At 52.5% G+C, this 25,858-nt stretch overlaps 1 protein-coding gene and 1 pseudogene across 1 annotated transcript; one reads left to right on the top strand and one right to left on the bottom strand.

The window, feature by feature from the left end:
- Positions 1 to 8,381: 8,381 nt before the first annotated feature.
- On the top strand, positions 8,382 to 24,468 carry ARHGEF5 (Rho guanine nucleotide exchange factor 5). Its single transcript, XM_025039032.1, has 15 exons — positions 8,382 to 9,425; positions 9,948 to 12,027; positions 12,608 to 12,665; positions 13,063 to 13,127; positions 13,343 to 13,596; positions 16,194 to 16,354; positions 16,916 to 17,068; positions 17,301 to 17,430; positions 17,663 to 17,737; positions 18,140 to 18,229; positions 19,340 to 19,497; positions 20,094 to 20,255; positions 21,718 to 21,788; positions 23,344 to 23,448; positions 24,165 to 24,468. The coding sequence occupies exons 1-15, from the start codon at positions 8,388 to 8,390 to the stop codon at positions 24,320 to 24,322; spliced, it is 4,758 nt and encodes a 1,585-aa protein (XP_024894800.1). The 5' UTR covers positions 8,382 to 8,387; the 3' UTR covers positions 24,323 to 24,468.
- A 1,274-nt stretch (positions 24,469 to 25,742) lies between these two features.
- On the bottom strand, positions 25,743 to 25,858 carry LOC112469970 (annotated as a pseudogene).

The following is a 25,858-nucleotide window of genomic DNA, read 5'->3' as shown; positions in this document are numbered from 1 at the left end:
GCAGGACGAAACAGCAGAGATCAGCAGCTTCGGCCAAGGGTCAGGAGCTCACTAACTTTGCTCACTCACACCCTGGACTGAGTTCGCTCTCCCAGCCTACAGACAGTTCTAGCTTAAACTCTTTTTTTATTACTTTATTTAAAAATTTTAAACATTTAAGTATAGTTTGCATGCAATATTATATTAGTTTCATGTGCACAGTATAGTGATTCAGTGTTTTTGTACCTTACAATGCGATCGCCCCACTAACTCTAGTAGTCATCTGTCACCGTGCAAAGTTATCGCAATATTATTGACTACATTCCCCTTCCCCAGTTCACTCATCCCACTATCCCCTTCCCTCTGGCGACCATCATTTTGGTCTGTGTTTCTATGAGTCTGTTTTTGTTTTGTTTGTTCTGTTTTTTTAGATTCCACATATAAATGAAACCATGAAGTATTTGTTTTTCTCGATTTCACTTAGCATGATACCCTCTAGGTCCTTCCATGTTGTTGCAAATGGCAAAGTTTCATTCTTTTTTATTGCTGGGTAATACTCTATTGTATATATGTACCTCATCTTCTTTATCCATCCATTGATGGACACTTTGGTTGTTTTCATATCTTGGCTGTTGTACATAACGCCGCAATGGACTTTTTTTTTTACCCTGTCTACCTCCCCCCTCTCCACTCCCTCTCCCCTCTGGTAACCACTAGTCTATAGTCCATGTCCATGAGTCCTGTTTGTTTTTCCTGTTCATTTGTTGCTTTTAGGTTTATATTCCACATATAAGTGATATCACGTGATTTTCAACTTTTTCTATCTGGCTTATTTCGCTTAGCTTGATTATCTTGAGGTCCATCCATGTCGCAAATGGCAGTATTTCATCTCTTCTTATGGCTGAATGATATTCCATCGTATACATGTACCACAGCTTCTTTATCCAGTCATCTATCGCAGGACACTTAGGTTGCTTCCGTGTCCTGGCCACTGTGAATAATGCTGCTATGAACATCGATGTGCAGATATCTTTTCGGTTATGGGCTTTAAAGTCTTTGGGGTAAATACCTAGTAGAGGGATTGCTGGATCATATGGTAGATCAAGTCTTAGTTTTTTGAGGAACCTCCATACTGTTTTCCATCGTGGCTGTACCAATCTGCAGTCCCACCAGCAGTGAATGAGGGTTCCTTTTTCTCCGCATCCTCTCCAACATTCATTCTTATTTGTCCTGTTGATAACGACTATTCTAGCAGGTAAGAGATGGCATCTCACTGTGGTTTTGATCTGTGTTTCCCTAATAGCTAGCGACGTTGAGCATCTTTTCAAATATTTGTTGGCCATTTGTATGTCCTCTAGGGAGAAGTGTCTGTTCAGGTCCTCTGCTCATTTTCTGCTTGGATCGTTTTTGTTGTTGTTGTTATGCAATGGACTTTTTAACTTAACTGCACTCCCCACTCTTACCCCCTTACCGAGCTTCGGACACGTGCTGGGCCTGCCCTTACCTACCTGAACTCCTAGCTCCAGTTTTCCCGGCTTCCGACACCTACCTGGCAGCTTAGAATGGGCCGAGTGCTGCTAAACTGTTTAGGGCTTAACCCCTCAGAGCGGGATGGCCAAAGTAGCACGTTCTTTGAAGGCAGAGATGCTTCAGGACTGTTCTGCCTTAATTACATTCTGTCCTAAGGCCCCCTTTAAAATGCTGGTGGGCGTGGTCAGCTGATGTCAGCGCAGCAGCAGCGGGTGGGCAGAGTGATCTGGAAGTGGTCTAACCCGCTGGCTGTTTGGGCTTGTAGATCACAGCATTCCCAAGAACGAAATGTCGAGGGAGCCCGTGAAGACTCTATTTGACTTATATCATCATGGAGCCCCCTGGGGTGGTGAGTGGGGCTGGGAGTGGTCTGATTAAAATGGACATACGGAGAATCTTTGTTCCCTAGGTGAGGGGTTCTTACAGATGTGCACACAGCTGCACCACAGAACATTCTGGCATTGTTCGAAGTCTGCAGAGAGAAATGAAGACAGACCCACTCAGAGACCTACAGAACACAAGCTTTCCCCAAAAGAATCGGGAAAAAAAATACAGGCCCGAAAAAACATGCAGGCCTGAGACATAGGCCTAGATACTTCAGTATCAACACACACAAACACAGATGTCCTGGGAAGAATACAGAAGGAAAACATACCCTAATATGAATAATCATCCTAAAATGAACTCGGATCACATATTGAGAAAAGACGTGGGCATGCTGTTTCAAAGACCCTAAGAGACGGTCTCCTAGGGAGAGGGAGGGAGGGAGAGAGAACACCCTTCCTCACCTAGCCAGCGACGGGGAGACGTTAAGGAAGAGAAGCTAACATCGCGGCCTAAAGAGAAAGATGTAGATACAGACACAGAAACTCAGACGTTCAGAAGCACGGAAGAGCCGAAAGAGAAACTCCAGCGCGGCAGGCGGGAGAGCAGCGCCGTCCGGAGTCAGGCGCAGGTGGAGACCTGAAGAAACGCAGGGGGCAGGAAACGCCCAGGCCGGTTTCAGAGACGTACAAGGAGAGGGGAGAGGCCCCGCTCTCGCCCCTCTTTGTCCCACTCCCTCTGGTCACTCCTGCCGGCCCTGTCCCCTGCCCCTGCTGCCGCCCACCCTCTGCGCCCTGGCTGCCCTCCCGCCCAGGCGCCACTTCCCCGCTCTGACGCGAGCGAGCGCTTCTTTCACACCAATGGGGCTGCTGCGCGGACGGGCCCTGCCCCTCCCCCAGGAAGGTGTGTCCCTGGTTTCCTCACCTGAAACTTCCGAGGAGAGCCAGATCCCTCCCTCCCGCCGGGCGGGGAGGGGCGGGCGCGGGTGGGGCGGCTAGGACGGCCAGGGCCAGCGCAGGGGACGGCCGGCCGGCGCCTGGGACTCGGAGGGGACTCTTGGGCCGGGACAGCATGTGACACTGCCCAGGTGGGTGCCCTTCTCCCTCGCAGCTCCTGGCTCCGGTCAGGCGGCTGTAGAGACCCGGAGAAGGTAAGGGAGGGGAGACAGGAAGGACGAGGAAACCAGGCCTTCACCCTGGGACCAGCCCCAGCTGGGTCCCGGGGCGCAGGCTCCGGAAATGAGGGGCTGGGCATTAGGCAGGGGTCGGGGCGTGTGACTGAGTAGCCTGGTCAGGAAGAAGGCGAAGCTGGAGGAAATACTCTTGCCTGAAAAATTTCCTTCGGGCCTGGTCCCTGCCTTGGAAATGGGCACCCTGCCCCCAGATGTTCCCCAGGCCAATAATAGGGCTCTTCAAAGTCTCGGTCCTGGGGAAAGCCACCCCCTGTCATAAGGAATAACTGCGGTTCCCTTCGTGGACCTATGCCCTACTTAGAGATGTTTTACTGTCTCCTTTCTCGTAACTAGGCCTGGGCCTGCCTTCTCTTATCTTCCCCTGGATTCGCACTCGGTGTGTCTAAGAACGTCCCTCTCCCCTGCTAGCCAAGGCCTTTGAGTAAAAATGACTCCTGCCCTGCCCCGGGCCTCCCGGTCCCCTTACCTGTGGAGTGCTTCCAAAGCTTCAGGTCAATCACAACATTGCCTAGAGAACTTGGGGAGGTGGGGAGGGACCTATTTGGAGTTGGTGGTTGGGTGGGGGTGGGGCTCCGGTTCTGAGCATCATTATAATTGCCTTCCAGTAAGACTGTCCTAGGAGAGCTAATCCTGATGCCATCTGATTTCTGGATCCCTGTCCCTTCACCCCTTCCTGGACCCTGGATTCCCAGCACAGATTTGCCCTCCTGTCTGCCTAGAAGTGAACTCTGGCCAGGACTCCCTTCAGATTGGGGTTGGGGGGGAGGGTGTGTCAAACAGAGGAGGAGAGAGGGTGGCTTTCTTTTCTAGCTTCTTCCCTCTTTTGCGTCCCCCATGGCATTCTCAGGCTCTGTATCCTTGGCCTACTCCAGGAATCCCAGCTCACAGCTAAACAGCTCCCTGCATGGCCTCTTCCTTAGGCTTCCTGTTGTGTCTACACCTGGAGTGTGAAGAAACTCCTGACCTGGGTCCTAGCAAAATGGGGAGCAGGAGGAATGTCTGTCAGTGTCTCGGTGGGGAAGGGAGAGGGAGCAGGAGGTATGCAAAGGAATCCCTCCGATCAGATAAATACAGCCATCCTGAACATAGTCAAGACTCTTCGTGTGTTGGAGCCCTGGAGCGTGTGGCTGCCTACACTGTGGTCTGTCTGAGGTTGTCCGTGGCCACATCAAGCATGGTGTCTGTGGGATAGACAAGACAGTGTTATTTGTGGTGTCTGGAGTGGTCAGTCACCGTGCGGTGTGGACAAGGACGGGTCACCCACAGGGTCACAGGCCAGAGAGGAGCAGTGCTACTCAAGTGTCAGTGGTGTGGACCCAGACAGGTGGCTTACAATATCCGGTGTAGACAGGGCTAGGTCACTCGCCGTGTCTGTGGAGTGAACAGGAGTTGGCCATCTATAGTGTCTCCAAGGTGGGCAAGAACACAGTCACTTGCAGAGTCTCTGCTAAGAACAAAAACCAGTCCCTCACACTCACGTTATCTTTGCGGGTGGCAGCGGGGCCACAGGTGGGCTCGTGGGGGTCTGTCTGCATTGCCACGGTGATGTTCAGTGTAAGCCCATCTGGTCTACAGGGCAGTGAGTAATGTGATACTTTCAGACTTAGGGAACAGGTAGGAGATACTTCTTACAGTTTGCACGGAGATGGTGGGGCTTTCCTAAAGCGGATGGGACACGGGGCTTTGCAGTTAGTGGCCCAGATTGCCACCCTTATTTTCATGTCTTTGTAGTATTGGGAGCAATGATGTCAAACAGTAAATAAAACCATAATCTATGTGGTAGTCTTATTTCCTAAATCAAAATGAGAACATATCCTTTGATTTGGGGGTTATTTTCCTAAGATAGGTAGCAGTATAGATGATATAGTGTAAATGCAGAAGTATTGTAATCTCAAGAGCGTTTCAGTGATTTGTGGTGTCAATGGGAATACTTAAAATTTGACACTGCTAGAAAATCTAAGAAGCATGGTTCTCAAAATTACACACAGCAGTCGACATGGGTTCGAAGAGGAAGCAGTGTGATGGTGGGATCTGGCTGGGGAGGGAGGATCTCTTTGAAATACAATTTATGCCTGGAGACTAGAAATGGACAAGAGCCTAACGTGCTAGGGGGCTCCGAGAGGGATGCTGAGCTCTGTCACACACCGTGTTCATGGGGGTGACATGGAGCTTTGTGTTGAAGAAAGTCGCATGTGGACGGGGTCAACTGGTACAAAATGTCTCTGGTCTGGATGACGCCGAGCTCTGTCTTTGCATGTGTTCAGTTAGTGATTATTCACTCCCAGTGGAGAAGGAGATAAGGAGGCAACTCTGACATAATGGGCAGTGCAAAAAACCTCTCAGCCGATGCTTTTATGTGACTAAAACCATGTTTTACAGATCAGCTTTGTCACATTCTAGGTTTGTAGTGCATGACTGTAATAAGATTACTAGGAGAAGATCAAGCATAGGGAATGGTGGCTAAGCCGAATGGATAAAGATAGTGTTAGAAATAGTGTCACTGGGTTGCAGGAGACAGACGTGCATTGCGTCACTAGAATGGAACTGACGATGTCCATCTAGCACGTATGCGTTTATATACACACACCATGCAGAGCAGAAACGCACTTGAATATTGAGAGACTGCTCGTTTTGTGGTCATGACAGTATGTATGGGTATAGGGCCCGGACAACACAGATGTGGGTGAGTGAAGACTACGGGTTTTGTTGCACGGTGTCCTGAGGCAGGTAGGGGCCAAGTTTCAGAAAGTGTTTACAGTGAACAAGTATGTTATTTAACGTGTGGTTGAGAGGACAGGGTGACATCACAGTATCATCCGCAGTGATTTTAGTATTTTGTTCTTAGGGCTAGATGTAGGGAGCAAGTCGTGTGCTGCGTCAATTAAGTAGAAAAGGACATGAAAGTCCTACACTGGTAAACTTGTATTAGACATGGCCGTTTGCCCCACATAGATGGTATCTGGGTCTGTGAAGTAGCCAGGAACTTGTCACATACTACTACATCTGCAGGGTGGCTTAGGGACCTGTCTGTTTGGTTGTGTCAGGCGCTATTGCATAAAAACTGCAAGGGTGGCTCTTCTGCACATGCACACGTGCGTACGTGCGTGCATGTGTGTGTGTGCACATGTGCACATGTGTATGCGTGCTCTTGCAAGCATATGTGCCTGTGCACTATCTCAGCAGGACAGCAGGCATTTTGGGTGGTGGGCTTCCTCTTTAAGTCTAGACCGGACGAGAGGGGCGCAGGTCCAGATGCAGCTCTGGGTTCTGTAGGCCTCGGGGTCTTCTCTAGGCTTGTGACCTTCCCTGCCATCTTTCTTACCGCTGGACTTCTGCTTACTGATGATAGTTGACTTGAGTCAGGAGACCTTGGTTTGAGCTGACCTACGCTATTTGCTTAGGAAATGTGAGCAAGTATCTAGTTATCTGACCTTCAGTTTCCTCATCCGTAACTGAAGCAGAGTTTTCTGTGTGTTTCTAAAGGCCCTTCCAGCTCCTAGGCCCATACTTCTGTCTTACATTTACCCTCTCTTATCTACAATTATAATCCCTAACATTGCTATGACCCTTAAATTAAATTTAACAGCACACTTTTCCATACTACTTTATTTAATCTCCATTATAATTCCTTGCAAAGGAAGTATTTTATCCCTTTTATAAAGATAAAATGAATGTTCAAATAAATGATTTCTAGAATTGTCTTAAATTAACAAGATACAAAAAAGGCAGAACTAGAAATTGAATGACATACTTTTAACTTTGCATCCTTCCTTCATTCACTCATCCATGCAATAAATCTTTGTCGAGGGCCCATTAAACTTCAGGCAGAGGGCACTGAGCAGTTAACATGGCAGTGTCCGTGCCCTCGTGAAGCTCATGGTCTAGCCTGGAAAATAGGCATTAACTGTAATTACATGTGCGATGAGTATGGGAGGAGAAGTAAAGGGTTTGCTGCGAACCACACGAGACGATCCCAGGTGGAGCAGCTGCGCCCGTGAAGGCCTACAGCAGAGCGAGGGGGGCGAGCTAATGGGTCTGAAAGCCAGTGGGCTGGGGGTGCGGGCGGGGGGGCGCTGACAGGTGATGAGGCTGCTAGAGAGGCAGGCAGAGGCCAAGCTGTGGAGGGCAGATAACTCCCATTTGGGTTTTGTCCCAATGGCAGTCAGAGGCTAGTGAAGAATACTAGAAGTGGGCCTTTGAGGATCACTCGGGGGCTGGGTAGAGAATGCCTTAACGAGACGAGAAGCCGTGTGCAGGCCTGTGGCCAGGCTGTGCCCCAGGTGCAGTGGCCTGGGAGAGACTGGACAGCGGGCCGCGCCAGGGTCTGGCAGGGGAGATGGAGGAAAGTGAACAGGCTTGAGGGACATCGAAGAGGTGGGGTCAGGAGGACTCGGTGGCTAGATTAGATACGGGGAATGCGGCCAGCAGGGAAACAGGAATTTTACTCTGTGACTGAAAAACATTTATTAAGCACTTAGTGCGGCCCAGTATTGTGCTATGTACGGACACTGCTAAGTGCTTTCAACGCAGGAGATGAGATACTCTGCTCGAAGTGAGAGAAGAGGTGGGAAGTAATGAGAAGAGGGCACAAGGCTGTCAGAGAGAAGGGGACAGGAGGGTAATGAGGGGAGCAGCTTTATGGACCTACCTGAAACAGGCAACCACTGTGTCTACTGCGGTTCGCATCTACTAAGTCGTTCGACTTTACAGCAGCTGACTCTGTAACTGAAAACAAAATTGCTGATTACTTACAAGGCTCTGCTAGACACTATGGAAAATAGGATGAATGAAGTCGAGACCGTATAGAGGCGGTCAGAACCTCAGAACCTCAGACACGGGCTACGGTGGCCGATGGCCAGACCTGTTGTGATCCCGTAAGCTTAGGAAGAAGATCCCCTCCAGACTTCTCTGGGTGGGTAGTTCTAGGGTGTGTCACTCATCGTGTCTGGGAGGTATATGGGACTGAGTCACTCTTGGTGTCTGGAGAGGCGACAGGGAGATACGGTATGACATAATGCCATCTACGTCTGGAGTGCGCGGTCCTCTGACGGCAAGGCTCTTGTTTAATCGCGTATCGTCAGTCTCCCCCACGAGACTGCAGGCTCCACGGGGACATGGTTTTTGTCTCGTGTCTGAATGCCCCACACTTAAAAGGGTCACTTGGTAAATATCTATTAAATGAATGAATAAGTGACAAATTTTACAGAGGCTATTGCTTATTTTTTTGAGTACTTTTTGTCTCAAAGAGTGACTAAATGCAACCAAAGAAATGTCCTATCCTTCTTCATGGTCTGTCCCTCTAATAGGTGAAAGCACAGCGGTGATGGAGTCTTTATCTTTTATTCTTTAGGGTTCAGCCCTGATGGAGGCTGAGGAGCCCCAACACGGAGCGTCGACTCCCATCCCTGCCATGGAGGAATTCAGTGTTATCCCTGAGGCTCTCACGAGCAGCTGTCAGACCCCTGCCGTGGGTCCTGAAGCCCAGGGAGGCCAAGACCCTTTCTATAAGTGGGCAGAGGGACACCAACCCTTGGAGACCCAGCAGAGAGATTTAAGAGATGTAAATGACTGTGCATCCGAAAGTATGACCTCTTTACCCAAGGAAGCCCCTGAAGATGTGGAGACCAACCAGGAAAACCTTACGGCCGAGGCCCAAAACACTCCAGAACGCCAGGGTCCAGCAGACAGACAGGCAAAGACACCAGCTCCCCTAGAGCTCTGGGTTTGCCCTGTCCAGGATGAGTGCCGGGACCCGGTCCCGATACCCAGCGAGCTGAGCAGCAGAGTGGAGGTGGAATTTAGCCCAGAGCTCACTGCCTTGAGACTGGGTGCTGGACGAGCAGAAGAGGAGGAGGAAACATCTCCAGGTACCTCTGCTCAGACGAGGTGCTGGCCTTCCTGGGAAGAGCACCCTGCAGAGAGCCACCCACCACAGGACTCTGAGAGTAGGACCATCAGGCAGGGGGAAGAGCTGCAGCCCGAGGGCGTGCAGGGAAGTCGAGGGAGAGAAAGGCTTGTGTGTCCCCAGGAGGCCGAGGGGCTGGAGGAGCAGGGACTAGAGGAACTGGACTTTCCAGGGGGAGGGACGCCGGGGGCGGCTGTTTGTTCTGATGGGGTTTTAGGGGGGCGGAAGCAGGTGGGAGAGCAGGCTGATGGCACAGAGGGAGGACAGAGACAGAGACAGGAGCAGCTGCAAGAGGGTGCCGGGCTTGCAAAACGAGCGGAAAGAGGGGCGCTGAACGGGGAATCGGGACTTCCGAATTATGACAAGCAGGACAGCAAGTTGCAGGGCCAGGAAGATCTGGAGCAGGCGGAACAGAGGGAGCGGGAGCCGAGAGGGCCGGGAGAGAGGAGGGTGGACACTCACCGCGAGGGGAACCAGAGCCTGGTGGGTGAGTCAGTGAATGTAGCTGGAGAGCAAGAACATGAGGCTCTACGAGGGAAACTGATGCCGGAGGAGGAGGAGGAGGAGGAAGAGGAGGAGGAGGAGGAAGAGGAGGAGGAGGAGGAAGAGGAGGAGGAGGAGGAAGAGGAGGAGGAGGAGGAAGAGGAGGAGGAGGAGGAAGAGGAGGAGGAGGAGGAAGAGGAGGAGGAGGAGGAAGAGGAGGAGGAGGAGGAAGAGGAGGAGGAGGAGGAAGAGGAGGAGGAGGAGGAAGAGGAGGAGGAGGAGGAAGAGGAGGAGGAGGAGGAAGAGGAGGAGGAGGAGGAAGAGGAGGAGGAGGAGGAAGAGGAGGAGGAGGAGGAAGAGGAGGAGGAGGAGGAAGAGGAGGAGGAGGAGGAAGAGGAGGAGGAGGAGGAAGAGGAGGAGGAGGAGGAAGAGGAGGAGGAGGAGGAAGAGGAGGAGGAGGAGGAAGAGGAGGAGGAGGAGGAAGAGGAGGAGGAGGAGGAAGAGGAGGAGGAGGAGGAAGAGGAGGAGGAGGAGGAAGAGGAGGAGGAGGAGGAAGAGGAGGAGGAGGAGGAGGAGGCGGCGGCGGCGGCAGCGGGGTCAAGCGAGGAGGAACCAGAATCTTGGGAGGGGGCCGCGCTGCGGGGCGCGGGTGTGGAGAGGAGCACGGACCGGGGGGAAGAGCGCGATGGTCCTCCCACACGGACTCCGGTGGCCCCTGAGGTCTCTTCTCCCTGCGACCTGCTTCCAGATACCTGGGATGCCACAGCCAGGATTCCTGGGACTCAGACAGAGCCCGGGGCTGAGGAACTGTCCCCGGTAGCTCTGACTCCTACACTGGAGCCAGTAGGACGGTCCCTTCAGGCCATTTCTTTACCTAGCTCCTTTCCTGTCCGGGAGTCATCTGACCAAGAAACAGCTCAGGACAGCCGGCAAGAGGGACCCACGCTGGGGGAGGTGGCCGCTGGCAGTGCGTCGGACACCCCTCCGAGGACCCCGGGTTGGGGTCCTTGCAGTCCTGCTGAGGCCTCCACCTGCACGACTGCCTCGCCCTGGGCCAGCCCCCCGGTTGCCGTTCCCAGGAAGAAGCCCTCACTTGCTGCATGTTCTCCAGACACCTCCGGAGCCTTTTCCTTGACTGACCAGCCACCTCTCTGGGGGGCTTCCGACACCCTTCCGGGCCCCCTCCATGGCTGCCCCGCTGCAGAGGCCAGCATGGACCCATGGGCCAGCCCTCCGAGCCCCCCGGCCACCAGCGCAGGGGCGGCGCGTCACCCCCGGAGCAGCTCCTTCCCCGGCTCTCACAGGACGCAGCCGGCCCCGGACCTGGCGGGCGCGTCGCTTTCCTTCTCCCACTCGGAACTGCCCCAGAGGCCCCCCAAGCCCTCCGTCTATGGTTCTGTGATCCCAAGAAGGGACAGGAAAAGCAGCAGGGGCTGCAGCAGCATCCCAGAATCCCCCAGTTCATTGTCCATTTGGGGGCAGGTCCCTCGAGAATCTACCCTCAGCCCAGAGAGGCCCGGCAGCCCCCGCAGCGCCCAGCCATGGGGCTCCGTCCATAACTCGGCCTTTGCCCCCGGGCTTCCTGCCTATGGCTCCTCAGCTCCCTTTGTCTTAGCAGATATGCCGGTCCATGAACCTCCACCGCCTCCTCCCCCAGAGCGGAGGCACGTCCACCCCGTGGTGGAGAGAGATGGCCATCTCGTTGCGATCTCCACGCTGAGGCAGTGTAGCTATCCTCCTCCGCTAGCCCTAAGTTTGGGGCCCCATGGTCCCCCCAAATGCCCTCTTCCCGAAGTTCCTGACCCCCTTGTAGCAAGGCAGTACCGACCTCTGCCCTCTACCCCGGACAGTCCCTGCCATCCTCAGACCTCTTTCTCCCCAAAGCTGAGATACAACAAGCCATTACCTCCGACTCCTGACCTGTTGCAGCCCCAGCATCCTCCTTTGCTTCCTGATAATAACCCAAGGATCTACAGGCCGCTCCCCGCGGTTCCCGTCGTAGATCCTCTCACTGAACCACCCCCGTTACCCCCGAAGTCCAGGGGGAGGAACAGGAGCATTCAGGGGGGACTTGTGAGTTCAGGGGGTCCAGCCAAGCCAAGACCTGTTTGTCAGGAGTGGACAGTGTCCACTCCCCATTCTGCTGGACGTACCTCCTGGCCCCCAGCCACGGGCAGATCAGTGGACTCGCTGGCCTCCACCAGCAGGAGTAAGAGTGAAGTGGCCCCTGGCATGGCTTTCAGCAACGTGACGGCCCTTCTGAGTCCCTCTTCACCAACCACCCCCTGGACGCTGGAGCTCCAGGAACCCGTCTCTGAAGCAGGGCTCTCAGAAGGGTCCAGGGCCCACGCTGGAGGATCTCTGAGAAGAACAGCCCATCAGGAAGGAGCCAACAGCCTGAGGCAGTCAGATCTAGGTCGGGCAAGGCAGCCTGAAAAACCTAGCCATCCTCATCTGGAGAAGGCATCCAGCTGGCCCCACAGGCGGGACGCAGGGAGACCAGCGGAAGGCAGCAGTGGACAGGCTGCCGTCTCGGGCGAGGGCTCCAGCAAACACAAGGGCTGGCATCGGCAAGGCGTGCGCAGACCTTCCATCTTGCCCGAAGGCGCTTCAGGTGAGCAGGGAGCGTGACACTCATGTCAGACCAGGCTTTGTCCAGCTCCTACCATCTCGTCCATCTTCTGTCCCCAGGTCCCCTGCCGTACTCCCTGCTGGCTTTACTCACCCACATATCTGATTCCAGCACGGAGGAAGGCCCTCAGAAGCCTTTCTGAGTCACTGCAGTGCTCTTCGCTCCCCACTCAGTCTCCATCTGTCCCCCACCCAGGGGGCTGGCTCTCTTATTGTGTATCTATCTGTTTTTCCCAAGGTGGTTCTGGACGCCCTCGCCCCACTCCTAAACACACCCTACTTCTTGCTTTCTAGCACCTGCTTGATGTCCCCCCAGTAGTAGAGGAGACATCCTCTACTTGGCCAGTTTACATACTGACTCGAGGGTTGGGTTCATATCTGGAGCAGTGTCCTGAAATGCTTTCTACTTTGGCACATCTCGCCCTCACAGATTTCCACCTGAGCCCCTTTACACACCTCCTCTGCCCTCAGACACCTGCATTTCCCACTAAGTCGTTATCTTCTTCAGCTGCCTCTGAATGTCCCTCTGAAACCTCAGTTACTTCATTCATCTCCATTTTCAGATACAAGAGGTCCAGCCATGGAGAAACCCCTCAGCTCTTCCGCCACCATTGTATTTCGGTGAGTTTCCCTCCCAATAGATATGCTTGTAATCTCTTTTCTTAGGGTATCGATTGAGGTTTCCATGAGGTTTCCATGGCAAGAGTTTTGGGACCCTGTGTTTTCCAGGAGTAAGGAGGGGAGGAAACAGACACCAGGGTTCCAGGGGAGGCAGATTTTTGATCTGTCTGGTTTTGTCAGCTGAGTCCTAATCCCCCATCCTCCAAGGCCCTTTGGCCATGAACTAACCCCCCTATAAAAGTCCAAAATGACATACAAATAAGCTCCAAACTACTCAAAAGTGGGTCGGGCTGCCGCTTGCCTCTTCAGGAGTCTTGGCGTGACATTGCAGCACATGTCCTAGAGGTTAGAGACTAACTCATCTACATGTCACCTGGGGCCCCTCTTTACTCCACAGGGAGAAAAAACCAAAGGAGCTGATGGGAGGCTTTTCAAGACGCCGCTCGAAGCTCATCAATTCCTGTGAGTACTTTGAGTCAGAACTATAGACCTCCATGGCTGTTCAGCCCAAGACTGGAGAGGGGCACATGGCCACCAGCGGTGGGCTGGGGATTCCTACAGAGAGAGGATCGCCAGGGTCCCGGAGACCCGGAGCAGTCTGCTGCTTCCTGCCTGTTTCTGTGCCTGGCTCCCCACCTGTCTAACTCTCCCTCTCCCACGCTTGTCCACCCCTGTAGCTCAGCTGCTTTACCAGGAGTACAGCGATGTGGCTCTGAACAAGGAGATTCAGAGTCAGCAGCGGCTGGACAGCCTGGCAGAGGCCCCTGGGCCCGCCTCCCCCCGGCAGCCCCGCCGGACCCTGGTGTCCTCAGAGTCTTACCTGCAGCGCCTCTCCATGGCCTCCAGCAGCTCCCTCTGGCAGGAGATCCCCGTGGTGCGCAACAGTACCGTGCTGCTCTCCATGACCCACGAAGACCAGAAGCTGCAAGAGGTACCCCGCGGGGCGCGGCGGGGCGGGGTGGAGGAGGGGAAGCCAAGGCTCACTCTCTGGAATCCTGTCTCCTGCTCACCACCACCAAGAGCAGGCGGTCCCCACACACACTCACCACACACTCGTGCATGCCACAACTGTCGGCAGTTGCGTCCTAAGCGTCACCACTGTCCCCACCTCTGCACCACTTCACGCCGCGGGCACTCGCCGCTGCGGTTGCTTCCCTCATGCGGAGTGGCCCTGCCTCTGCGTTTGTTGGGAGGAGTGTAGAACCGATCCCATCGCTGCTGCTGCAGCTTGACTGAAATTCCCCTCTCCAGCCGGGGTTTCAGGCTACGCTGAAGTTTTCCTCTGCAACCAAGGCACACACAGGGGCTTTCTGCTAGGCCTCTTGAAGAGTGCGCTTTGCAGTCCGCTGGTCTCATAGAGGCTTTAGAACAGCCATCAATCCGCTTGGTCCTTATACCCCATAGCAAGACTGTAGTAGAAGCTGTTTTGCTTAAAGTTAAAAAAATTAATAGGTTTTGCTTGGAGAGCTTCTCTTATAATCAATCTGAAATATGGGTTAAACCTTTCTTCCCAGGAAGACAATATGGCACAATGGAAAGGCATTATGGAATAATGTTTAAGTATTTGGGTTCTGGAGTAAGTGGCCTGGATGTGAAGCCCACTTTGATATTTGCTAGCTTTTTGCTCTGGCCAAATGACTTGCTTTTCCTAAGCTGCTTTCTCCTCATTTGTAAAGCTGCATTGCAAGGAGGTCCTGGGAGAATAAACGTGCGTGTGTGTGTATGTGTATGTGTGTGTGTGATTCTAGTACACAGTAATCGCTCGAGAAATGTTTACTACTTTAATTTCAAGTCAGGCCAATCTGGGTTTGATTCCTGGCATCGCCATTTACTAGCTGTGCAACCTCCAGCAAGTTATATAACTTCCCTAAATCTCAGTTTCCTCATCTGAAAATTGAGGATAATAAATGCCTACCTTTTAGGGATGCGCTGCAGTTTAAATGAAATAACACATAGCCAGCTTTAGCGTAGTTTCTGGTACACAGTTCGATACATATCAGTGCCCTATTCTCCCCTTTTTAGAGATGGGAAGGAGTAAAATTTTGGCCAGAAGGATGAATGGATTAAACAGTGTTTTAACCAAGTTGAACAGACAGGTTTAAATTTTAGGTTTTTTGAAGCTCAGACTTTTCTAGCACAGGAAGGGGCCCCTATTTTGACCTCAGCTTTTCAAGCACATGAAGCACATTTAGAAACTCATCACCGACCTGCCCCATATTTATAGGCCAAATGATGGGGAGGGGATGTGAACCCCAGCCCTCTTTCTCCAAGTCCAGCGTACTCTCAAGTCCAGGGCCCTTGGGCCAGGCCTGGCCTCGTGTTTCCGAGAAGACAAACCTCCGTGCTTGTACACACGGATCCCTTCCATTAAATAGCACTTCTGGGTCCACAGAGTACCTGCACTGACTCCATATCTGTTGACTGTCACATCTTTGCGAGATGGGATCACTGGACCGCCACAGAAAGATAAGAAAACTGAGGTTCAGGGAGGTTAAATGAGCTGCCCAAAGTCATAGGATTGGGGAAGTTAGAGCCAGGATGCAAAAGCACCTTCAGTGTCCCCACTCAGTGCTGAGTGTGAGGATCACCCACCGGGTCGTCAGTTGTCCGAGCCGTCACCCAAGCTTGTGTGTCGTCTTCCTCTTTTCTTTCCACCCATCTACCTCGAAGCTGCATGCCTGGACCAGCCCAGCTAGGGGGCAGGCCGCGAGGCATTGTGCCTCCTGCTGGGACCTCTGACCCAGCTCTCAAGTGCTGGACTATTTCCATGAAACCGCAGCTGCACCACCTCATTTCAAATATTCCCTTTCCTTTCTTCCTCCACAAACCCCACCTCACCTTCATCCCCTAAATTTGTCTGTCTTTCAAAGTTCTCTGGTTTAGTAAGTGACCCCATCATTTACCCAGTTACCAAACTCAAAAACTGAGGCATTAGCTGAGACTCTTTCTGCTCTTTCAGCTCCCATTCCTGGCAAATAACCGCGTCCTCGTAAATCTCCTTTCTGAATAATCGTGAACTCGGCCACCTCTCCCCCTGCCCGTGGCCGTTCAGGCCTTCGTCTCTCACCTGGAATTACTAGAAGTTTTCTCTCATGGCCGTCTTTTCTCCACGCCGTGCTCCTAGACATCTTTATGAAAAACAAATCTGATCAAGTCATTCACCTACATAAAAGCCTCTTTTTGTCTTCCCATGACCTTCAGTCCAAACCATTTTGCCCTGTTCACATAATCCTCCAGACCTCGTCTCTGTTTGCCTCTCTAGCTTAATCTCCTGCCACTACGTTAGTGCAGGTTCCAGAAACACTCAGTTTCAGCGGCTTTACGTTCTTTGGGGGCTCGCACATGTTCTTCCCTCAGCTTCGAATGCCCTTTTCCTCCCCCTGTATCAGATTGGGTTCCATTATGGCTGTGGGCTACAGTGGGATCTGTCTTATTTACCACTCTACCTAAAACATGACACAGTGGCTGGCATACATCAGGGACTCAGTGAATGTTTTTAATGAATATTCCTCCTCTCCAACCTCCTAGGCTAAGTTCGAGCTGATCGTGTCGGAGGCCTCATACCTGCGCAGTCTAAATATAGCTGTGGACCACTTCCAGCACTCAGCCCGGCTCCGGGCAGTCCTTTCCAACCAGGATCAGCAGTGGCTCTTCTCTCGTTTACAGGACGTGCGTGACGTCAGCACCATGTAAGGGTCCGCTCCCCCACACACTGCCGCTCAGCCTCACTGCCTCTAGCTGTAAACCTTCCCTCAGTATTTTCCTTCTCAGGAGCCTTCTCCTTGCTCCTTTCAAGATTCCCTACAGGTCCGCTCCCCCACACACTGCCGCTCAGCCTCACTACCTCTAGCTGTAAACCTTCCTCAGTATTTTCCTTCTCAGGAGCCCTCCCCTTGCTCCTTTCATGATTCCCAACGGCCTTAGGGTAGGGAGGGCAAGCAGAGGGTGGTGGCGGATAGACCCCTTAGTGGATGAACAAAGTATTGAGGAATGTCTCCTGGGTGGGAGTTAGGTGTGCTGTGGGCCTGCAGTGCCCTGGGGACGAGGACCAGTTAGGTCCAGGTGGGGGCAGGGACACAAACTGAGAACAGCCTCTGAGGAAACTAGTGCATAAGGAGGGTCACGGAGCCGAGCCAGTCACTAGAAGTCAGTACTAACAGAAGGTGTCACAAGCTCAAGGTATAGCAAGGTCAGCCAGCTGCTCACTCAAGGCCCACCAGCCTCAGCGGACTTGTTTGAATACCACACAGGTTCCTTTCCGACCTGGAGGAGAACTTCGAGAACAACATCTTCACCTTCCACGTGTGCGACGTGGTCCTGAACCATGCCTCCAACTTCCGCCGGGTCTACCTGCCTTATGTCACCAACCAGAGCTACCAGGAACGCACCTTCCAGAATCTACTGTGAGACCAAGCTCCCATTCAGCCCCCATGCGGGCCCTGCAAGGGCCTCGTACCCCGCCCCCGCCCCCGCGTGCCGTCACCGGCACCATAGCACGCATTCCTGTGGCCTCCGCCGTCCTCTCCCGGCCCGTCCACTGGACCCCACAGGCCCTCCACTGAGTGTCCGCCCCCCAGGCCCTCACCGTGCCCCCCAGCCTCCCGCGCTTCTCACCGAGGCCCGCCGCCCACACAGGAGCACTAACGGCAGCTTCCGCGAGGTGCTGGAGAAGCTGGAGAGCGACCCCGTGTGCCAGCGCCTTTCCCTCAAGTCCTTCCTGATCCTGCCCTTCCAGCGCATCACGCGGCTCAAGCTGCTGCTCCAGGTATGGCAGGTGCCACCGCCCTCCTTGCCCTCCTCACGTCCTGCTGGCCCCCGGTCCTCGCCCTGTGGCCGATGTGCGCAGGCTCCCCGCTGCCCACGCCGGGCTTCCTCCTCGGGGTGATTTGCTGCTAGCATTTTGTTCCTGGACTTCGTCCTCAGCCCACTGCCGATCGCCTCTTCCTGTTTCTCCGTCCCTTCTTTCATCTGGCTCCTGTCTACCCTTTGTTCTACAGAACATTCTAAAGAGAACACAGCCTGGCTCTTCAGAGGAAGCAGAGGCCACGAAGGCGCACCACGCCCTGGAGGAGGTAAGCGGCGCCATTCCCACCCTGGCCCTCCCAGAGAACCCGTCCCCTGCTCAGGCCCATGACCCCAGGAAGCACAAGGTCCTGCTGCGGGGTTGCCCGGCCATCGAACCCCCGCCAGGCCCGCAGCCTCCCGACCCGCACCCGGCACAGCGCACACCCAGGGGCTGTGCCCTCACTCTCACATTCCCCAGATTAAATCTTCCTTTCACTCGGCCCAGGAATGCTCTGTCAGGTCGTTGGGCCAGAGCCCTAGACCTTCAACTCCATGCTGCCTTCACGCAGTTCAAGCCTGGTCGCAAAGACTGGGGCTGCCACTCCCGACGTCCAGATTTACGTGGGACTCCAAGGTCAGAACCGCTAACACAGTGCTCTTCCTCTTTCCTCGCCCCATTCAACACTCAGCTCATCCGAGACTGCAATAACAACGTGCAGAGAATGCGTCGCACAGAGGAGCTCATCTACCTGAGCCAGAAGATTGAGTTCGAGTGCAAAGTGAGTGAGTCTCTCCGAGCCTCACCGGCCACCTTCTCACACAGAGCCGGCGTGCTCATCCTGCCCCAGACTCTAACCTCATTTCTTCATGTCTTCTGTCCTATTTCTGGGATGCCCAAATGCCTACTTCATTCTCCATGACACATTGTTAAGGGAAAAAGGGTGGATACAGGATCATGTGGGTTATAATGTATTACCTGTAGTGGAAAAGTAGGGTGCAAAGCCGTGTGTGTGCGTGTGTGTGTGTGTGTGCACGCGCTCGTGCATGCATCAAGAAGCTCTGGAAAGGTACACGAGAAGTCCAGAACAGTGGTTGCCTGTGGGGCAGAGTGTGCATTTGGGAAATGGCAGATGACAGAGAACTAAGCCTTTATAAAGATACACTGTTGGTGCTTGAACCACTCAGTATTGTATCAAGTCTCCATCTAGTCTAACCAAAGCCGTACAAAACTGAATCCAAATCTAGGTTCAGAACCTCCCATCCGAAAGCAGATGTAAAATAGACATTCCACATTTAAATTCCAACTCAGATGCCATTCTTATCTCCTGGAAGAGAAGGAACATCCCTTATCACATATCATTGGCAGTTCAGTACCCTTATCTCTACATAAATTCCAGCTCCAAGCAGACCATACCAGTTCTTAATCTCATTCCCAAGCACAATGCCAGCTTCTCCTCTCATGTCTCTGGCTATAATCCAAGAAAGAACAGATGTCAGAAGTGCCCAAATCTCTTAACTTCTAAGGCACACGACATGCTCGCTGCCTTCTTCCTTCCCGCGACCTAACTGAGCTCTTCCATCTCTTCTTCAGTTCAGGCTTCTAGGTCTAAACTTTCTTATACAGTCACTATTCTGGGTTGGGCCATCGGCACCTTTCATGAGCATGAGCTATGGACGCGGGAGCTGCACAGCTGGAGACAGTGGTAGTTGCAGAGTTCAGAGAAACAGCCTAAGTGGATGGGTGATGAGCAAGAGGGAGGACGGGGAAGAGGTGATTGTCCACGGGGAACTTATGAGGAAGGGGCATGGTGAGGAGGGCAGGACTGAGAGGAAGCCTCTCACTTGTCCTGTCTGTGACTCCGCCTTCTCTGTCTCCTCCCACCCTGTAGATATTCCCGCTCATTTCGCAGTCCCGCTGGCTGGTGAAGAGTGGAGAGCTGACAGCTCTGGAGTTCAGCGTCTCCCCAGGGCTGCGAAGGAAGCTGAACACACGTCCAGTCCACCTGCACCTCTTCAACGACTGTCTGCTGCTGTCTCGGCCCCGAGAGTCAGTGACTGGAATGGGAGGCCAGAGCACAGGAGGGAAATGGGATGAGGCAAGAGGGAAGGACTGAGAGGGGCAGAGAGGGGTTGTGTTCCTAGAGGAACCCGGCTCAGGGGCTCCACCCATGGGGTTCAGATCACGGCCCAGAGAAGAGGGAGAGATGCAAAGCGAGAGAATTACGTCACGAGAGCGCACGGCAGCCCGTGCCATGTTATAGACACGAAACAAAACGCAGCCCGTCGGCTTGTCACAGGCTCCGTCGGTCCGCAGCGGCTTCTCCGGGCCAGGCTCAGCCTCCCAGCCCAAGGTCCATGGCCAGTTCCAGACCTGGCTCTCTGGTCCTCAGGGCCGGAGAAGTGCGCATCGGTTCTGTCTCTTCAGCTCTTTAAAGTGCTGAAGTATCCATGGCACTAGACGTGTGGTTTGCCAAGCTGGTGACAAATCCCTGGGGACCCTGGAGCTTGAGCGCTAGTTAGCACCATCGCATGGTTTTTATGAGACTTTCTAGATGCTAAAGACGGGGCTTTGGGCCCAAAGACAGGAAGGGAGACGAAGCGGGACAACTGTAGGATCGGGCTGAAGAGCCTTTTGTCTCGCAGGGGCAGCCGCTTCCTGGTGTTTGACCACGCTCCCTTCTCCTCCGTCCGCGGGGAAAAGTGCGAAATGAAGCTGCACGGACCTCACAAGAACCTCTTCCGCCTCTTCCTGCTGCACAACACGCAGGGCACCCAGGCCGAGTTCCTCTTCCGCACGGAGACTCAGTGAGACGGGGCTGGGCGGGTGGTCGGGAAGGACGTGGGACCAAGGCAGGAAGTGCGATCGGAAAATAGCCACAGCACTATTTAGTTGGTCCAGCTGGACTGGGGAGCATCCATAGAGAAACCCAAACTCTCAGAGCTAACAGCCCCAGGAGATCCGGGTGGCGGAGGGGACAGAGTCGCTACCAAGGCTTAGTATCTATCTCACACCCTTTAGTCAAGAAGGACAAAGTCTGTGAGATACCACAGAGGAGGCAGGCTGCTGTGGGGTAACTATAGAATTGGAATTACTGACACCCACCAGTGAATGCCTGGTTTATAAGTCAGAAGTTCCTCGGAGCCCAGGGCTGGTGGGCACCTATGTGCATAAGATAAGCTCTGGGGTGCCTTCATCTTTCCTGGCTCCCACCTTCCAACCTAGTCCTCTGCTGAGCAGAAATCCATAGTGTCGAGAACTTTATTTTGCTCAGCTTTTTAATAATAATAATAGTAATAATAATAATAATAATAATACATTTGCGGATATGTGTATTTCAAAGAGTATTAAAAAATACCTATAAAATCTGGTACACAATTCCTATTATAATGAAGAGCTATAAGACTGTAGCTATTATCGATGTTATCAAAGATATAAGAAATCTTTTCTTTAAAAAGTTTGACATGCTACCTAAGAATCTGAGGATCCTTACGTTATAGACAATTTTTAGTTTTGTCCCTTGGAAGACACTTCAGGGTGGGATCAATAATGACTGTCTTTACTTATGGACGAAAGGGAGTGGTGTGAAAAATGTCACCTAAGTACAGTAACCAGAAACGGCCTCCTGTTCTTCATTTAGTGCTTTGGGCAGCATCTATCTGGAACAGTAATAGTGTCAGCTCTCAATTACAATGAAAGCTTCTCAGTTAGAAGCAGAGGCTAAGATAATGCAAAACCTTTAGATAATTACAAAATTAGGCTTGAATTATGTTACATGACAAAAAAAATTAGAATTATCTCCCTGACTTAATTATGATTACAGAATAATTTTCATCTCTGAGATATTTAGTAGGAAGGAGGTGGGCAGAGGAGTGTCAGGAATTATGCAGAGTGATAGAGGGAATCTAAACCGCGATGAACATTTGGCTTAGTACAGTTCCCCAAATGGAAAATGGACCTGTTTATAATTGACCATCGACCTTATGCCACCACTTGAAAGATATGAGATGCCACTAACGAGATAGCCTTAGAAAGAAAAGGGGAAAAATAAAGGGCGACAAAACACATTAACAAACAGTTCAAGATCCTGTCGTATTTCCAACCAAGCAGAGTCCCGTCGACGTGTGTCCTAGATATCGTTGAACTAGACAAGTCTTCTCATAGTGTCTTCCTTGCCCACCTCCGCCCCTTGACCTACATAACCCGCCTCCTCGCCCCCTCCCACCCCCCGAACCGCAGTCGAAGGAGTGACCCTGCTTTGTTTCTCAGAAGTGAAAAGCTCCGATGGATCTCGGCCCTGGCCATGCCGCGAGAGGAGCTGGACCTTCTGGAATGTTGCGGTGAGTGAGGACGAGAAGACGGCAGGGTCGAGGGCTGGGGGACAATCCGGGGGGCTTCCACTTACCGCTTCTGTCCAGAAGTCCAGGGCGGGAGACTGGCCGCTGGAGCCCGAGCACCTGAGTTGCATCCGCTTACGACTTCTCATTCCCATGGCAGTGCCTCCCACTCCCCGTCTACTTCCTTGGACAATAGTTGGGTCTTTTTCGATATTTGTCTCCTTAAGTCTATCCTGCTATTATTTGGCGCAGACTTTACGTACATGAAGGCCTCAGGAAATGGGAGAAAGTAGGGCTGGAGTGGGAGTCACAGGAGGACAGCGACACGGTGGACTTGTCTTGGGCACACCCCCTCCTGTATCGAGTGACCTGAGACCACTGCCCTCAGCCCAGGCTTCTGGGTGCTCCTGGGTGGCCACAGACACCCACACATCGTGAATGTGTCTGCGTCCATGCTCCTTGTCTTAGAATTTATGGGTCTCCTATAAGCCTCGCAGTTGTCCTCCAGCAAGGATTCCCTAATTCATATCCAGAACGGAACTGAATTCAAAGGAAGACTGGCCTCTAATGACTCGAAAGCACAAACAAATGCAAGGAAGCTTGGAAGAGGAGGTAGAGAGCCAGGCCGGAAGCTGAGTTAACTTGTTCCCGGAGGGGTCCATCTGCCGGGCGTCAGCTCCCGGGGCGGTAAGGAAGGCAAGCTCGTTCTTCCTCCCTGCTTCTCTGGCCTTGTGAACGGCAGAGGAGGATGAGCTTTTTAAAAGCGTGGATGATGGAGCAGAGTTCTGTTTGTTTTCCGAGGAAGCCAGTTTGGCGGTGAGGCAGAAGGAGCAGCAAGGCCGTGTGGGACGGAACGCCCGTGGTCAGGAGGGCTCTGAGGCTTTTTAATCTCAGCTTCAAAACCGTGGGTATTTCCTGAGTCACAAAAGCATAGAAATATAGGAAATGCAGAATTTCCTCAATCTTCTGGATCAACCCAGTCATTTGGAGATGAGGAAACTGAAGCTAAAGGAGATTAAGTGCCTTCTTAGCTCATACCTGGAACCCCACTGGTTAGGTCTCTCCTCGTCCCACCTCTGGTGCTGTGAAGAACATGAGGAGTGAGTCACAGACTCATTTCGCAATTTAGTCGAAGAGCCAGAACATATACATGAAGCAATTAGATAAGGGCAAATGGTTTGGACTGGGCAATCGGTTTTAAAGGAGTTGAGAATCCACTGAGGAATAAAGGCCCAGAGAGGGTCTCAGAGGGAAGATGGGTCTTGTGTATTTGTAATAGTGAGTCGTTAAATGTGGTCACAGTGTGTTTTTCGATTCATCTTTCCCGGAGAAAAAGAATTTTTGATTCATTTCAGTGCTGGTATTTCTATGTCCTTGTCAACCATTTTGTTCCCCAGTAGAAGATGAAGACTTCCAGTTGTCTCTTTTGTCTGTAACTTTCAAAAGCCCAAACTTCCACTAGCCCAAGTCCTCCCCGCTTCCTCCTGCAATTTCTCCTCTGTGTTCCAGCCACTTACTTGCCTTTCTTAACCTCTCTTCACACTCTTCTCTTCCAAAGACTCCCCACAAGTTCAGTGCCTTCGAGCCTACAAACCGCGAGAGAATGACGAGTTGGCTCTAGAGAAGGCGGACGTGGTGATGGTGACTCAGCAAAGCAGCGATGGTAAGAGGGAGACTCTTGGAGGAGCAGGCGGGGCGCTGGGGGTGGTGCGCGGCAGGTGGCTGACCAGTTAGTGTCCCGGGGCTGCTGTAACAAAGCGCCATGAGCTGGTGGCTTAAAGCAATAGAAATTTATTCTCATGGTTTCAGGGGCCAGAATACAAAATCAAAGTGTCAGCAGGACCATGCTTCCTCTGAAACTCCTAAGGAGGTCCCTTCGGCCTCTTCCAGCTTGTGGTAGCTCCAGGCGTGACTTGGCTTGGGGCAGCATGACTCTAATCTCTACCTGTCTTCCGTGTGTGTGTGTGTGTGTGTGTGTGTGTCTGTGTCCAGAGTTCTCTTTTTTTATAAGGATACTATCTATATTGGATTAGTGGCCCGTTTTACTCAAGTATGACCTTATCTTAACTTTACTGATTACATCTGCAGTAACCCTATTCCCAAATGAGGCCATATTCTGAGGAACTTGGGGTTAGCCCTCCATTTATTTTGTGAGAACATAGTTCAACTCGTAAGAGCGGAGGTCGCTCAGGAGCAGGCAGTTGCAGACCCCGCTGGACCTGGAACAGCCAGGGTTGGTGTGACAGAGGCTGGGTTTCCCATGCCGAGGGCTCTGCAGTCCCTTCAGCCTTACGATTCTGGGAAGGTGGTCCAGGGGAAATTACTGTGAGTGTGTCTGTGGTAATTCTCCCCCCCCACCCCGCTCCCCCATCCCCCTAGGCTGGCTGGAGGGCGTGAGACTCTCCGATGGCGAGCGAGGCTGGTTCCCTGTGCAGCAGGTGGAGTTCATCTCCAATGCAGACGTTCGTGCACAGAACCTGAAGGAAGCCCAGCGAGTGAAGACCGCCAAGCTACAGCTGGTGGAACGGCAGACCTAGCTCTTCTCTGGGAGGAATCCCCTGAGCGTAAGGACAGGATGTCCTCAGAGAGGTCTGGCCCCGTAACTCTGCAAGAGGCCTTCCGCGGACCAAGAACTAGACCTCGTGAGAGCCCCAGGACCAAAGCCAGCTACCGGTTGCTGTCCTAGCCCTCCCTTTTTGTGTTTGCGTTTGGTCGGGGGGTTTGAGGGACTTTGCACTGGCTCTGGAAACACTTTCTCATATGAAAAGGGACCCTTGGGGCCCACACCAAGGAACTTGACTTCTGCTGCCATACAGTCCTTGCACATTCTCTGCTTCGGAGCACAGACTCAGAGCTAACCGGTCTCCATCGTGGCCATGTGTTAAGCAGAATCTGACTTCCACTGCAAGGAGATGTCTAAGAGAGAGTAATAGATACATCTGATGGGAGGGTCGGCCTGGTGACCTCTAAGTAGCTTCCCGCCCCAAAGGTTTTCTGTAATTATTGGTACGAGGTCCGTGCATGCATTCCTGGGATCCGTTAGTGGCAATGTGAGGGTAACGTGCTCTCACTCTAATAAACTTGGCACTTCTCCAAGTGTTTTCTCCTCAGACTTTTAAGTGCTGAACAAGTCCAGGACACGGAGTTCCATGAGGCTGTTAAAGTGTTCGATTTAGGTGCGTGAAAGACCAAGATGGCCCCTGGGTTATGGCAGCTGTCGACTCTCGCTTTATGACTTCCAAGAGTTTGGGCAGTTTTCTCTGCTCGTTATGGCATCAGAGGTTGTATACGAAATTAGAAGGGATTGACAGGTGATGAAAATCCCATTCAAACTTTCTTTTTCACTGAACACATAAATTAAGGCACAGGCTGGGTGGATGTGGGAATCCTACCCGGACCATTCATGATTTCACGTTTTGACTTGGATTATTGTGAACGTATCTTCTTCCCAGCTATTTCATCCTTTGTGAAAAGCAGCATGGTGTCATGGAAAGAGTCCTAGGATCCAAGTCAGGGGACACAGTACCCCAGTTACCACACTGCCATGACTCAGCCTGCCCCTGTCTCAGTTTCCTTAAGTATAAAATGCAAGATCGGACCACGTAACCGCCAGAGCCCCATGCAGCTCGGCAGTGCGCTCGCCAGTCTCCTGTCAGAGCATCACTCTTCTCGTTATGTTTCACGTGAGCCCTCCTGCAGCAGCAGCGCGGCCGTCCGCTAAGCTGGCTCATTAGAGCCTTCCCGGGCCATTCCACTCCTGTTTTATCCTTAGGGGGGCTCAAAAGTAAAATCGCATTGCAGTTTTCTACAAAGGTAAGAATAATACTGCAGGCTTTGTCCTACATCCAGCGAATGGTGATAGGACGTGATAGTATCACTTTTGGTAACGCAGTTTTCAGTTCATCCTAAAATGTAAGTTGGCTTGCTTAATTTATTTATTTTATTTTTTTTTATTTATGCCTGCAGCACCTGGTCTTCCTAGGTGGTCTCCCATCCAAGTACTAACCAGGCCTGACCCTGCTTAGCTTCTGAGATCAGACATCAGGTTTGTTCAGGGTGGCATGGCCACAGAC

This window comes from Pteropus alecto, unplaced genomic scaffold (assembly GCF_000325575.1).
Source record: "Pteropus alecto unplaced genomic scaffold, ASM32557v1 scaffold48, whole genome shotgun sequence".
NCBI classification, from domain to species: Eukaryota; Metazoa; Chordata; class Mammalia; order Chiroptera; family Pteropodidae; genus Pteropus; species Pteropus alecto.
The sequence above is the reverse complement of the archived record's forward strand: the minus strand, read 5'-3'. Positions and strand labels throughout refer to the sequence as shown.

What these genes read in the sequence shown, in the direction of transcription:
- ARHGEF5 (XM_025039032.1), top strand. Translation starts at nt 8,388, where the DNA reads ATGGAGGCTGAGGAGCCCCAACACGGAGCGTCGACTCCCATCCCTGCC. An exon ending in AGATTGAGTTCGAGTGCAAA is followed by an intron (nt 18,230 to 19,339) that starts GTGAGTGAGTCT and finishes CCCACCCTGTAG; the next exon opens with ATATTCCCGCTCATTTCGCA. An exon ending in GGACCTTCTGGAATGTTGCG is followed by an intron (nt 21,789 to 23,343) that starts GTGAGTGAGGAC and finishes TCTCTTCCAAAG; the next exon opens with ACTCCCCACAAGTTCAGTGC.